This window comes from Nematolebias whitei, chromosome 17, assembly GCF_014905685.2.
Source record: "Nematolebias whitei isolate Nwh7 chromosome 17, NemWhi1, whole genome shotgun sequence".
NCBI lineage: Eukaryota > Metazoa > Chordata > Actinopteri > Cyprinodontiformes > Rivulidae > Nematolebias > Nematolebias whitei.
The window spans coordinates 18247397-18261023 of NC_056514.1; the positions used below are offsets into that span (position 1 = coordinate 18247397).

Sequence of the window (13627 nt, forward strand, 5' to 3'; positions counted from 1 at the left end):
AAGTGTGCAATTACTTTTATTGGCATTCACAGTTACCATGGTGACATATTTTGTTAATAATGATGCCAAATTTACCATAGGAAATGAATAGGAGAAAACTCTTCACAGAAACCAAGTAACGCACAGAGCCATTTTGGTTCAACATGCATGGAAGGCACCTGTTGTTACATATTACATATTATTAATTAATTAATAATGTTAATAATCAGTATTCATTATTAATATTAATAATCATTGATATTAATATTTATTATTAATAATAATTTAATTATAAATCGGCAGTCCCCGTCAACGTTTCTCCAGGAACTTTCTAGTTCATATTTATTGTGAAAGAAACAGACACATACGAAATATGTGACACGAAGTGAGAATTCACAAATAATTTGCATAGTAAGACCTTTTATATTTTAAAACTGATCAGTCACGACAGTATGTTAACACTAGAAAGTTCCTGGAGAAACTTTGACGGGGACTGACTATTTATAATTAAATTATTATTAATAATAAATGTTAATATTTGCATGGCAGTCCCCAATTATAACAAAATAGAACTAGTTAGAAACTTTTAAGTTATAATTTCTCCAAGTTGTCAACAGAATGATGTGAACATTACCACATCTGGCCTGTAGGGGGCACTAATGTACCAACAAGCCTCAAGTCTGCTTAAGAAGCGGAAAGTGCCTGGAGTCTGATGTCAGGCTGCATCTAAACCAGTTTAATAAACAAGTTATGTCACTGATGAATCTAAGAAAATAAAACTACAGTTGTCACTTTCCACATTATTTAGGTGAAAAGATATTTAACTGTAAAAAGACAAAGCTTTCTCTTGGAAAATGATACTTGTAATTTTTACACATACCGTGGTTCTTATAAATGCACCTGAAGTGAGATATAAATTATCACAAAACCATTATCGGTATGTTTTTCATTTTAGGCCTTATGGAAGATTTTTGCCAAAGTAAAAATAGCAAGAAGTTAAAAGGATAAATCGTAGTTTTTAGAAAATGATTGTGGCAATAATAACCCTACATAAGAGTGATGTAACTATGACTGTTTAGAGCTGTAATGACTAAAATCTCCATCAGAAAAAAAACTAACATATTAAACCTGCAACTAAAGCAGTAGTTCAGACATTTTGAGGCAAGCTTCTGTGAAAAAAACATGAACAATTAATATCTTACCTGCTGTAGATGGCTTTTTCGATGACCTCAGTTTGGAGAAATTCAGTATGACTGCACTGATAATAAAAAAGGAAATACTTTTAGTACCAACAACATTCATCTTGTGTCAGCTTAGCACCAAGGCATCACTTGTGCCTTCTTTATACTAAATAGCTTCGTGTTTTCTTAAAACTGCTCAACATCATATGGACTTATTCACCATATTTAATCTCAATTAAAGCTGCCTAAAAGTTCCTCTGCCATAATGTCCTGTGGTTAAAAACAGCTGTTTGCAGCTGCAGAAAATGTTGAATATATTAATAAAAACTGATTTTTTAAAAATTGTCCAGTTGCTGTGCCAGCAGGTTCACTATGTTCATATTATAATGCAGTAAAAATCATCAGGCAGACATTTGAGTCAGGGAGGGACATGAGGATACTGCTCTCCATTGTGCCCTTCATGACACCCTACAAAAGCAGCGAAGCTCCTTTTCCAGCAGACTCACCGAGACGTGGAGAAATAAATCCTTGAGTCAGGTGATCTCTAACATTTATACCTGCAAACATCTACTGTAAAAATACTCCACCATTGTTGCACTGTGTCTGCCTTAATTTGAACTCATTGGTTACTTTTTGTTCCCTGTGATGGACTTGCGACCCGTCCAGGGTGTCCCCCGCCCCTCGCACAGTGATTGCTGGACATGGGCACCGGCGACCCCCGTGACCCAAAATGGAATAAGCGGGTAAAGATAATGGATGGATGGATGGATGGATGGATGGATGAACAAATATTTTTTGTGTTGGAGATGACATGGAACAACTGTTAAAGGATGTAACTAATGAATTGAATAGACTTAAAATGTGTTTTGATGAAAATAAGCTGTCCTTGAACCTAAACAAAACAAAAATAATGTTATTTGGGAACTGTCAATCACATAAAGAAATTCAAATACAAATAAATGGGCTGAATATGGAAAGAGTTCATGAAAACAGATTTCTTGGTGTCATTATTGATGATAACTGGAACTGGAAACCAAACATCAGATATGTTCAAAGTAAAGTCTCAAGAAATATCAACCTCTTAAACAATGACAAGTCGGTCATAGAACAAAAGGCATTACATTTACTCTACTGTTCACTAATCTTACCTTATTTAAGTTATTGTACAGAAATCTGGGGCAATAATTACAAAACTACACTACAGGCATTAACAATACTAGAAAAAGATCAATAAGAATAATCCATAAGGTGAGATATTTAGAAACACTAATGCACCATTTGTAAAATCTAAATTATTAAAGTTCATTGACATAGTGAAACTACAGACAGCTCTAATTCTTCACAAAGCCAAAAATAAACAATTACCGGAAAACATTCAAAATCTGTTTAAAATTAAGGAGCAAATTTATAAGTTAAGGGGAATCATAGTTTAAAATATGCAAAATTAGAACTACTAGAAAAAACTTTTGTGTATCAGTAAGAGGAGTCAAACTGTGGAATAATTTGAATATTGAACTTAAACAATGTCCAAACATTAAACTGTTCAAATTATCATATAAACATAAGATTATTGTTGGATATAATATATAGTAACATTATTCATTTATTGTTGTTGTTGTTTTTTTTTTTGTTATTTGTTATTGATGCTTTTGTTTTTGGTGAAGTTAAAGGAATAATAATTGTTCATCTACTATAGATAACTTAAATATATACTATATTGATGGATAAATATGGGATTAGTTGTTATATTTATGGATTATACATGTAATGAATGTAAGATTATGTAAGCGGTTAAGGAGTGGGAATTTTGATAAGTTTATACTTCTACCCACTCCCTTGAATATGTAAAACAAAGTTTTGACATTATGCTTCATGCTGTATATATATATATTTTTTTTTTACATATTCATATTTTTTTTTTTTGTAGGTTAAAGTGTTTTCTATAACACTCCTGAGTTAAAATGTTGCTGATCAATTTGAATTTATTATTATTCATTATTATTGATTATATATAATTTTATTTTTCAGTATCAAATACTCAAAAATGTTTACAGTTTAAATAAGGATTGTTTATTTCAGGCAAATTGATGCACTTTAAGTTTTTTCTGTTACAGACTTAAAAAAAAACAATGTTAATAAAGTTATTCTTTGTTGGAAGTGGATTTCTTTCTTTATTTTGTTTTCTTTAATGTTAATAAGGACACAATGTTATGCAGAGGTAATTTTATTGACAAATTATATTATTTACAGTCACAACGGAGAGTTGGGGGGTGCGTGAAATGTTTACTTCTTCTAGTGGGGGCGCAACAGATTACTGATGTTAATATTATTAATTTTTTTTTTTTTTATGAAATTTTCAGGTTTTTATAAAAAGATTGAAAAAGTTAAACTGGCGTGCTTAAAGAGCGCCTCTTTGTGGATTTAACAATCAGCTTCTGAGCAAACAGATGTTACTGTTCATTCTGCTGCGCTTCTTGCCCTGTTGCAGGGGGGGGGTGGGGTTCTGGGCGGGGTACTCAAAGTGGGTCGAGCCAGAAAAGTTCTGTTTGTATTTCTCTGCTAAAGAAGCACAATTTCATCCTTTTGCATTTGCTACTTCAACTTTCAGATTTTTCAGCCATTTCAAACGTCCGACTTGTTTTTTCTACTGCTGCAGTGACAATAAGGCAATACAAACCTCCGATAACAAGTCACATTTTCTGTTCATTTTTAATTTTTAACAATTTTTTTAAACAAAAAAAAACTTGTTCCCAATACGTCTGAGCCCGTTCTGGTTAAAATGGGGCCTCTGCGTGTTTCTCTGAACAAAAACAACTTTGGATTTAATTTTTTACCCACGTCTTGGTTTTGATCTGTGCGTCTGTTTTAAAGCTTCACATAGAAAAAAAACAAAACAATAAAAACTTTACTCGTCCCTGAAGCATCACAACAAGAATCCTAAATATTTTAATGAAGCTAATTCAGTGCAGCTTTAATTCTTTAATTCAACTCATATATTTAATCGACGTTTGCACGCACACCTTTTTACAAAAATGGCTTTTTGAAGGTAAAAAAAAAAGAGTCAGGATGAAGAGAAAGTAGCTTTAGTAGGCTTTTATTTTGTTAGAGGAGACACATAACTAGTTGAAACAGAGGTTAGATCTCCTCCCCAGGAGTGTGGAGGCTGCTGGGTTTAGTGGTACTGCCTGCCCAGAGCGGACACCACCACAGCCAGGAACTTCTGGAAGGTGGCCTGGATCTCTGGGGTGAATGCATTGCCCAGCTTGGCGGCGATGACGATGGTTAGGCAGTCAGCCAGAAGCTGGATGGAGAAAAGAAACCAGTTAGATGGCTCTTGTGAGGACCGTGTCTACACGTCTTAGCACATTTTTGGAAGCGTCATTTTCAGGGTGATGGTTTCAGTCGGTACCTTGAAGTTGTCGGGGTCGACGTGCAGCTTCTCGGAGTGCAGCACGCTCAGCTCGGCGTAGGTGGCCTTGATGTTGTCCAGGTTCTTCACGGCGCGGTCCAGGCCGTGCAGCACCTTGGTGCCGTGAGCGGCGATGTTGGGGTTGGTCTTGATGGCGTCAGCGTTGTAGAGGTTTCCAAAGCTGGCGAAGTACCTCTGAGTCCAGGGGTAAACGATCAGGCACCTGGAAGGAAGAGACATGGTGATGAGGAGGATGAAGGAGGATTCTCCTGCAGCTCTCTGTCAAGGTGCGTGCTGTACCTGGCCAGAGCCTTGGGGCCAATGTCGTCATAGTCCAAGTTGGAGAAGATGTTGGTGATGATGCTGCGCTCCTGCTCGGTCCACTCAACCATCTTGTTTTATTTTCTTTTGTTCAGGCTTGAGAGAAAACGCTGAATGGTTCGTAGTGTGGACCCCCGGTCTTTTTAAACGCCTCAAATCTCCCCCACGCCCTGAGCCAGACACTTGTTGATAGGCTGGAGATGATGTGCTGCAGATAAACAGAAGAACTCTCCAGAACTTACTAGAATGACCGAGAACGTCTAACAGCAGCTACATTTCTTCTAGGTTTAAAATGTGTTTTGCACACTTGCTGATGAGAAACTGGACTCACTGTTGCACATTGAGTCCTTTAAACACATTTTGTCAACTATTTTAGATTTTAAATGTATTTTTTTCTGCTTTTTATTAAAGTTTTTAAAGATTTGTACAAACTGCTTTCAGTGCAAGTTCAGAACAAAGCTCTAAATTGAACTTTAATTTGTAAAAATGATTGTGATTTCATCACTAAATGACTTATTAATGCTGATTATTTCAAGTTATGTTTTTATAAATAACCTAATACTGATTGATTGATTTTTTAAAATTTTTTAAGATTTTAAAGATAAATTATTGTTAGCTAATTTCCATTTTAATTCCAAAAACAAGCAAATAATAAAACAACATTATTAGTTATTATTATATTTTTTGCATGAATTCACCTAAAGACATCAAAAAGTTATTTTAAACACAAAAACCTCCAACTTCCTGTGTGATTGTCAGTCAGCATACTTAAATTAGATTTTATTTCTCGCTCTCTCGGAGCAGTTTGTGTTTTCTATGGTGGGTGTTATCTCCCAGAGCCACCCGGGTGTTATCTGCAGCAGCTGGCTCCTCCGCCCACCCAGAGCCCAAATCCAGGGGCGTTCTGATCAAGAAAATTACTTGAGCTCGCTGATAAAGACTGCCAGCACCGTTGTCTTCCCTCGATAGCAAATTAATTTATGATATGAGCCTTTTTAAAAAATGTTTAATTAAAAAAAAAATGCAATCACTGATAAATCTTAGAAGGATTTCAGATTTTTTTTTTTAAATGCCAGAAACGATTCAATGAAAATGTGGTGCTGTTGACTTTCAGCAACATATTACTTAGTTTGTTTGTTGTTGTTTTTTCCTTTATCAAAATGCACAAATAAGCATTTTAAACTACGTAAATAAAAGTTTCATTGAAAAAAACGCACCTGAAAATGTGTAAAATTGTTTTAAAATGTGCAAAGATGTTCTTTTTGATGGACCTGAACTGAAACAAATAGAAAGGAATTTTAAAGAAAAAGACATTTACATCAATTCTGATTAACTTATACATTTTTTAAGGCGCACGTGATTTTTTTTAAAGTGCTTTGAACATGCGATTTCATAAACTTTTTTTAAAAAGTCATCTTTAAGAACCAAACGTTATTTTTTGCTAGCTCAATGAAAGTGTGCACATTTTGCTCAAACGTCTTCACTCTTATGACTGAAACAGTAAAAAATTATTATTTTTTTTTAATTAATTTTCACAGTTAAAGTATTTCCAGCTGTATTTGATCCTTATTTTGGGGTCAAATTTAACCTTTTTAACACCACGTCTCCCTCTAAAACATAATATTTGCACCAGATGCAGACCGCTCAGAGATCAAGTCTCAACTTTTCTACCTCTTCTATGAAATTTTTCGTTACTTGCACAAATAATACGTAAGAATGATCTTGTTTTATCGCCAACTCCCCCCTCTCCCCCTTATGATGGGCCCTGCTGATAAGGGGCCTCTCATGCTGGCATCAAACCACTGATCTTTCTATCAGGGGAGTCTGAAGGGGCCTATCTGCGTCAGTGGAGGCGGACAGACACCCCTCCTCACATGGGTGTGACTTTTGGGGCCAACTGAATTTAAGTAGGGCCCCGGAGTAAAGCGGCAGTCACCCTCTGATTCAGGTAGACAGAAAGACGCAGACATGAGTTTGACAGAGAAGGACAAGGCTGCGGTCAAAGCGCTGTGGGCCAAGATCTCCAAGTCATCTGATGCCATTGGGGCTGACGCTCTGAGCAGGTATGGATCCCGTTCACACCCGTCAGGAACTAACACGTTGGGAGTTTTTTTAGTTTTATGAGAGGCTCAGTCCAAGCATAAGATGGCTCAGTGAATCTAAAGGATGTGGTTTGTACGCCTTTTAATTCAGACTTTAAATCTTTTCTCGTTGTTTAAACTGCTTTTTCATTCATCGCTGTACTTTCATATCCTTTGCACAATAATCAGCATTTTTTTTTTTTTTTTTTAGTTTATTTCGTCGTGGAGCATTTTGGTCAACATCAGCTGTTTTAATGTTAATTTTACTTGTTAGATCATTTAAAACCCTTAAACGTCTACGACAATATTAAGGATTACAAGAAAACAGCCACAGACTTTTAGTTTTCTTCATGTGGATGGTTTAAGTCCTCAAAAAAAAAAAAAAGTTTATACTTGGTGCTGCTGGGGATCGAACCTTCAACCTCAACATTTCTAATGCTGCTCGCTTTGTCACTTAAAAACTGATTTATATTGATCATTTCCTCCACGTCCACAGGCTGCTGAGTGTTTACCCCCAGACTAAGACCTACTTCTCTCACTGGCCGGACTTGAGCTCCGGCTCTGCCTCCGTGAAGAACCATGGCAAGAAGATCATGGGTGGTGTTGCTCTGGCCGTGGCCAAGATCGACGACCTGTCCAAAGGCCTGCTGGAACTGAGCGAGCTGCACGCCTTCAAACTGAGGGTGGACCCGGCCAACTTCAAGGTAAATCTCAGACTACCTGCTTATTTTAGGATTTTTAATTTTTTTTTAAATTAAAGAACATTTTGGTGTTTTTAAAGTGGGGTTCTGTGGAGATGTTGTGAACAATCAATATCCAACCTTTTGTAGATAGCTCTTTGAACCACCTTGATACAATGTAATAGTGTCACTGGGTTATTGTAATAAAACACTGAATGTTAAAATAAAGTTTTACGAAGGCTTTACATTACATTTTAGAAATTAATTAACTTTAAAACATCTGAGTTATCGTTTTAAAACCAATATGAGGATGCTCTAAGTGCATTAATGCATGAATCGGCTCTAACTGGAGCTGAACTGTTGCACGCTGATCCTCCTTCAGAGTAAAATGAACTTTATTGTGATCATTAACTTTGTCTCTGTCCTCAGCTCCTGGCCCACTGCCTCCTGGTGGTCATCTCCACCATGTTCCCGGCTGACTTCACCCCGGAGGCCCATGTTGCCTTGGACAAGTTCCTCTTCAACTTGGCCCTGGCTCTGTCCGAGAAATACCGCTAAGCTGTCCGCCGAGGGGAGCGCAGGCTGATACACACATGTAGCAACTCCTGGTGAAATCTAATAAAACATGAACTGCACGGCGTGCAAATCCAGTTGTCTTTTTGTGTCTCTTTGTGCTGCGTCTATAAGAAATATATATAGAAAATCTATAGAAAAGCAAATATATAGAAAAAAATGTCTATAGAAGATATAGACATGTATAGAAAACACTTTGCTGTTTTTAAAAAACAGGGACAAAATAAGATTCACTCCATGTTTATTCCGCACTTTGAAAAACAACTATTACACATGTCAGCATGAAATAAAATGACAACTAAAACAGTAAAGCACACAAACGGATAAAAGTTTACAACTTCATTGCCACCTCTCTGGCTGTCAGGATTTCATCACAACTCGTAACTTCTTATCTCCAAGAACGAGCCTGAAACAAAAAGTCGCAAAGTGATTCTGGTGCCGTTTCAATTATTTGATCCACTTTCATGTGGATTCTGTTACCTGACCAAAGCAGCAGCCGTCAGACCTCCTGCGATGGGTCCGACCCAGTACACCCAGTGGTAGGTCCAGTGGTTGGTGAACACAGCTGGACCAAAAGCCCTCGCAGGGTTGAGACATGTTCCTGAAATGTCACCTCTGTGTAAAACATAAAAAAACAATCAGCATTATTTAAATATTTATTTTGCAAATTGGTTTTAGATAAAAGCATCTATAGTAATAACAATTATTATATTTATTGCAAAGTCAGAAATGTCCAACTCTATTGCTATAAACTGTTTTTTTTCCTCACAATTTTACACTTAAGTAGTAAAAATTACATCAACTAAAATAATAATAAAAAATATTTAAGGCTTGCCATTAATTGGACACGTTTGTGGGAATATTTACCGTACATTTCTGTTGATCGGCCTTTTTACAATTCATAAAATTATTCATGTTAAGGTCTTTTGAAAATTGTGTTGTCCTGTGTAAAATAAATGAAATTAAAAAAGGTCAGTATGAAGTTACATGAACTTGAAAAATGTATTTTGCTTATTTTTTTAAAATACTTAAATAAAGCACAATTAATAAAAACACTTTTCCCCCTCACTGCACATTACGGTAACTCTTTATCTTATCTGCAGGCGTGTTGCTTTAGCTCCCATCTCTTGAAGGCCTGCTCGTTACTGATTAGTTAAAAAAAGGCTGCAAACCATTTGGTAAGTGTCTAAAAATTTCACTTGCTGACAATGAACTAGTTTGCAGCACGAAAAACTCCCCTGGACAAAACCACACAGCTGTTGATAAAACGTGTCGTGGTAAAGGCGAGACATGCTCAAGAAACATTTTGTCCATTTTAACGCAACGTTCACCGTAAACGTTATGAAGAAAAACATCTTACCTGCTGCAGTTATTTCTTAATGAGACCTGAATTTGGAGAAATAGAGTTTAAGTCTGACAGGACTGATGAGCTAAAGGCTAATTTAAGCAGATTTCTGCTGTCTTAACTCAAATGATCAAACTTTCATAACATTTCATCTAAATGCTATTATTTCAGCCTTTCGTTGTCACATTTGCATTACACCGTTTTTTCAGCATGGAGATAATAAAGATGCCACTGAAAGTCTCTTGTAAATGAGTCCTCGTGGCTCAATAAGACTAACCTGTATAAATAGAGGTTGAATAAAAAAAAGAAAGTGCATCAGGAGTGCCACCGTTAGCTGCTAGCCTGCTACTGCTACTATTTGTATTTGCAAAAAAACAAAACAAACAAAAAATTCTAAGTAAATAACTGTGTATGATTGCTGTGTATATGAAACAGTGATTGCATTAATCACTATAACATTTTAAATTGGAGTTGTTTTAACATCGCAACAGTCCACTCTGGTCTTAGCGGTGCTCGTACTAGCCGTTAGCCTGTCACTCCTGTCCAATAGAAACTCTATTTCTCTAAACAGAGATCGCTCAAAAGCCACCTCCTTTTGACTTTTAAGAGTAATATTATTGCCTATGATCTTTGGCTAGAACATCACTTGATATCATTTTAAGCTAGCCTTTACGACGGAGCTTTAGGGCCACGCTAAGAAATTATTTTTTTAAAGCCATAAAATTACGAGAATAAAGTCGAATATCTTAATTTTACGAGAATAAAGTTGTACGAGATTTTTTTTTTTTTTGCAGTTCTTGTTTTTTATCCACGAGTCGGATCCACGACGTGACCTGTCAATCAGTCCAGTAGGCTTGTCAGCAAACGACCAATCCGAAGCTAAAGGAGTCGTAATATTATCTGAACTCTGGCACATAAAGCAAGTTTAAAGCATTTTAACTGTGGTAAACTGAAGAATGTTGAGCATCTTGTTAAGTTTTACTTTAGTATTGGTTTTACAAATGAAGAGATAGTTCGTTAATCTGTCAGCACATCAACATCAGATTATTATCAGTACCAGGACTTTGAACCTGATAACAGTAAGGTGGTACGCTCTGGTGGGCTGCAGCAGCTCTCTGCAGGTAAGGAGCATTTAGCTTCGGATTGGTCATTTGCTGACACGCCTACTGGATTGATTGACAGGTCGCGTCATTATCCGACTCCTGGAAAAAATAAATAAACGAGAGCTGGAAAAAAAAAAGTCTCGTATGACTTTATTCTCATAATATTAAGACTTTATTCTACTTTATTCTTGTAATATTATGGCTTGTAATTTTTTTTTTTCTTAGCGTGGCCCCAAAGCTCTGTCGTAAGTCATAAACATTTGTTGTTGGGAGAAAAAAAAGCATAATTTAGCTGCTAGTTTTAGCCTTTTTAAACCTACTGATGTAAAGTACTTTTCAGCCATAGCTGGAGAAGCCTTCTTCCCACCTTAATGTGATTTTTGAGGGATGACATGGAGAGTGTTGAAGTCATCCTGCCTCTTTTACTCCTCTGAGCCACCAAAAAGAGGTAGTCACAGATTCAATGTGGTCCATGTGTGTAGGGGTGAGCTGACCTGCCTTGAATGTACATAGTGATGACACGCTGTGCAACCAGCTAGCCACAGGATTTCAAATAGACGTCTCACACATATTTCATGTGTGGTGCTCCGCAGTAATGTTGCTTTCCTTCACTCCACGCCTGCTTTTGTCCCACAGCTTTATGTTTGTGTACGCTCAAATATGGTGGGGTTGGTGCACTTATGAAGGGTAAGCGGCAGTTTAAGAGATGGTTTGTAATTGCTTCGTTGGTCTGCTTTTATTTGTGTTTGTATTTTGAGAGGCCCGGAGTTATCCGGTCATTATCAGATAAATTACATTACTGTGGTAGTGCGCACAACGAACTGCTAACATGCAACCCGCTGTTTTACAGCCAGCAGCTTTTCATCTCACCCTGCCAAGATGTTAATAGTGACAGTACAGCCCACCAGAAACGGGGCGAGCGGTGTTTTCGTCTTGCCGTTGACCGCCCCCAGCAGCACCACCACGGTCACCAGGCAGGTCATCGCCAGCTCTCCAAAAATGGCCCCATACAGCTGGCTGTCTGACTTGAGGATATCAAACGCTGCTCCCGTTGCGTTGTTGTAGCGTTGCTCAGGGGTCATCAGCTGGAAAATGAGGGCGGGAATGTTTTACCATCAAGATATTTATGAGGCTTACTGTTGTCATCGTCTCAGTGAGATGTTTGACGACTGGATGGCGAACAGTTAGTCTCGTGTATTGAAACATTTGGGGGTGTTCTCAATGTTCTGTTGAGTTGCAGAGGTTCATAGTATTGTCGCTTGATTCATTAACCTGTTCAAAACTGTTATGTGACTAATTTTCACTATAATTAGTTGTGGAGTAATTGCAAGTTCAAGAATCTTTATTATCCTCAATGGGCAATTTGTTTCACAGTCAGTAGGCACACAAACATCCGTACTAGACATTGAGACGTTAAAATAACAGTACAGAAGCCTGATCGCTACAGGGATGAATGAGTTTTTCAGTCTGTTCGTTCTACAACTGGGCAGCAGATATCTGCGTCCAGATGGAAGCAACCTGAACTCACCATGGAGTGGGTGATCAGGATCTGCCAGAATCATCCGGGCCTTGTTCACTGACATTGCCTTGTGTAGGTCAGTGATGTTCTGTAGGGCTGCAAGTGTCTCAAATCCATTTCAGTTTAGTTTTTGTACAATCTGGAGCACTAGAGTTGTATTTTGACATTTGCATTGGAGCTGTCTTATGACAGAAAACATTTGACTCCAGCCCCAAATCTCTAGGTCTACAAACAATGCAGACAACTACCTTTATTTTAAAGGTGTGCTCTGGTAGATTAAATTATAACCATGGGGATGGCTGCGAAGTAGATTAGAAAGTGGGATGATGTGGACAAGAACAAAATGTGCACAGTCAAGAGTACAGCTTTGTGAATACACACAAAAATAGGAAGTGGGTTCAAAGAATTGGCCGCACAGAATGAAGCCACACGGTTTGCTGGTCATAAACTCTCGGAAATCAGTGAGATTGCAGATGATCATTTGCTTTTTGTAAAAGGAATTCTGCATTGCCAAAAATCGCAGCTCAGCGAACAAACGAGATGAAACAACATATCCTTTTAGACGTTTAGCTTTTTTTTTTAGCTGACCTTAGCCATTCCAGCTCCGAGTACTCCTCCAGTTAATTGGCTCACAAGGTAGGGGCCCACCATTTTCAGCTCCAAGCCTCCACACAGGTAGATAGCAATGGTGAAGGGAGGGTTGAAGTGGGAGCCACTTGAAGCAAGGAGAACAACACATTTAGAGCATATTTTTAGTTGAAAAGATGACTCTGATCATTTAAATACATGTATTAACACATGAAGCAAAAAGAGTTTTAGTCTGTTTTACTCTGCAGATAGGTTTACCTGATGTTATCCATGACAGCCACCATTACTGCCACAGCCAGGCCATGCACCAGAGCCGGCTGCAGCCGTCCCGCTGCAGGGACGTTCTCGATGACGGACACGCAGCCGATGAAAACAAAGAACGTGGTCCCCACAACTTCAGCAAGACAGGGCTGGAACAATCTCTCAAACTTGTTTTGAGGCTTGGACCCTGAAAGTTTCTTACTCTTCTTCTTCAGATAAGTGGAATCGGACAGATTTTCCATTTCCATTTTCTCCACACTCATGGTTGCAGCCGTTTTGTCCAGAAATCCCCTCTCCAGCACGTGCACCTGAACCAGCCTGACTGAGTCAAAGAACCTGCATAGTGCTGTTTATGTGCTGCCGTTGTTGAATTCACCGTCATAAAACAACACGGGTGAGGGGTAATGGACTATCTCCTCCCAACGTATCTTAATCTTAAGGTGTTTGACAACATTTCAGGTCAAACAAGACCGTTAACTCAAGGATTGATGAGGTTCAAAGAACAGACAGGAGAAGCATCAACTGACCAGCAATTTGATGGATCACTAAACATTTCAGAGGTTAAACTGGTATTTATCCAGAATAAT

The 13627-nt window shown here is 37.8% G+C and overlaps 3 protein-coding genes across 3 annotated transcripts; 1 reads left to right on the forward strand and 2 right to left on the reverse strand.

Annotated features, from left to right (window-relative positions):
- Positions 1 to 4237: 4237 nt before the first annotated feature.
- LOC119423349 (hemoglobin subunit beta-like) lies at positions 4238 to 5028 on the reverse strand. The gene is made up of 3 exons (XM_037690727.1): positions 4870 to 5028; positions 4570 to 4792; positions 4238 to 4461 (listed from the first exon to the last, which is right to left on the reverse strand). The coding sequence occupies exons 1-3, from the start codon at positions 4959 to 4961 to the stop codon at positions 4333 to 4335; spliced, it is 444 nt and encodes a 147-aa protein (XP_037546655.1). The 5' UTR covers positions 4962 to 5028; the 3' UTR covers positions 4238 to 4332.
- A 1679-nt stretch (positions 5029 to 6707) lies between these two features.
- On the forward strand, positions 6708 to 8301 carry LOC119423894 (hemoglobin subunit alpha-1). Its single transcript, XM_037691320.1, has 3 exons — positions 6708 to 6953; positions 7468 to 7675; positions 8081 to 8301. The coding sequence occupies exons 1-3, from the start codon at positions 6859 to 6861 to the stop codon at positions 8207 to 8209; spliced, it is 432 nt and encodes a 143-aa protein (XP_037547248.1). The 5' UTR covers positions 6708 to 6858; the 3' UTR covers positions 8210 to 8301.
- Positions 8302 to 8576: 275 nt separating this feature from the next.
- On the reverse strand, positions 8577 to 13379 carry LOC119423350 (aquaporin-8-like). The gene is made up of 5 exons (XM_037690728.1): positions 13038 to 13379; positions 12780 to 12906; positions 11543 to 11757; positions 8705 to 8839; positions 8577 to 8630 (listed from the first exon to the last, which is right to left on the reverse strand). Exons 1-5 carry the CDS (start codon positions 13301 to 13303, stop codon positions 8585 to 8587), a joined length of 789 nt encoding a protein of 262 aa, XP_037546656.1. The 5' UTR covers positions 13304 to 13379; the 3' UTR covers positions 8577 to 8584.
- Positions 13380 to 13627: the final 248 nt, after the last annotated feature.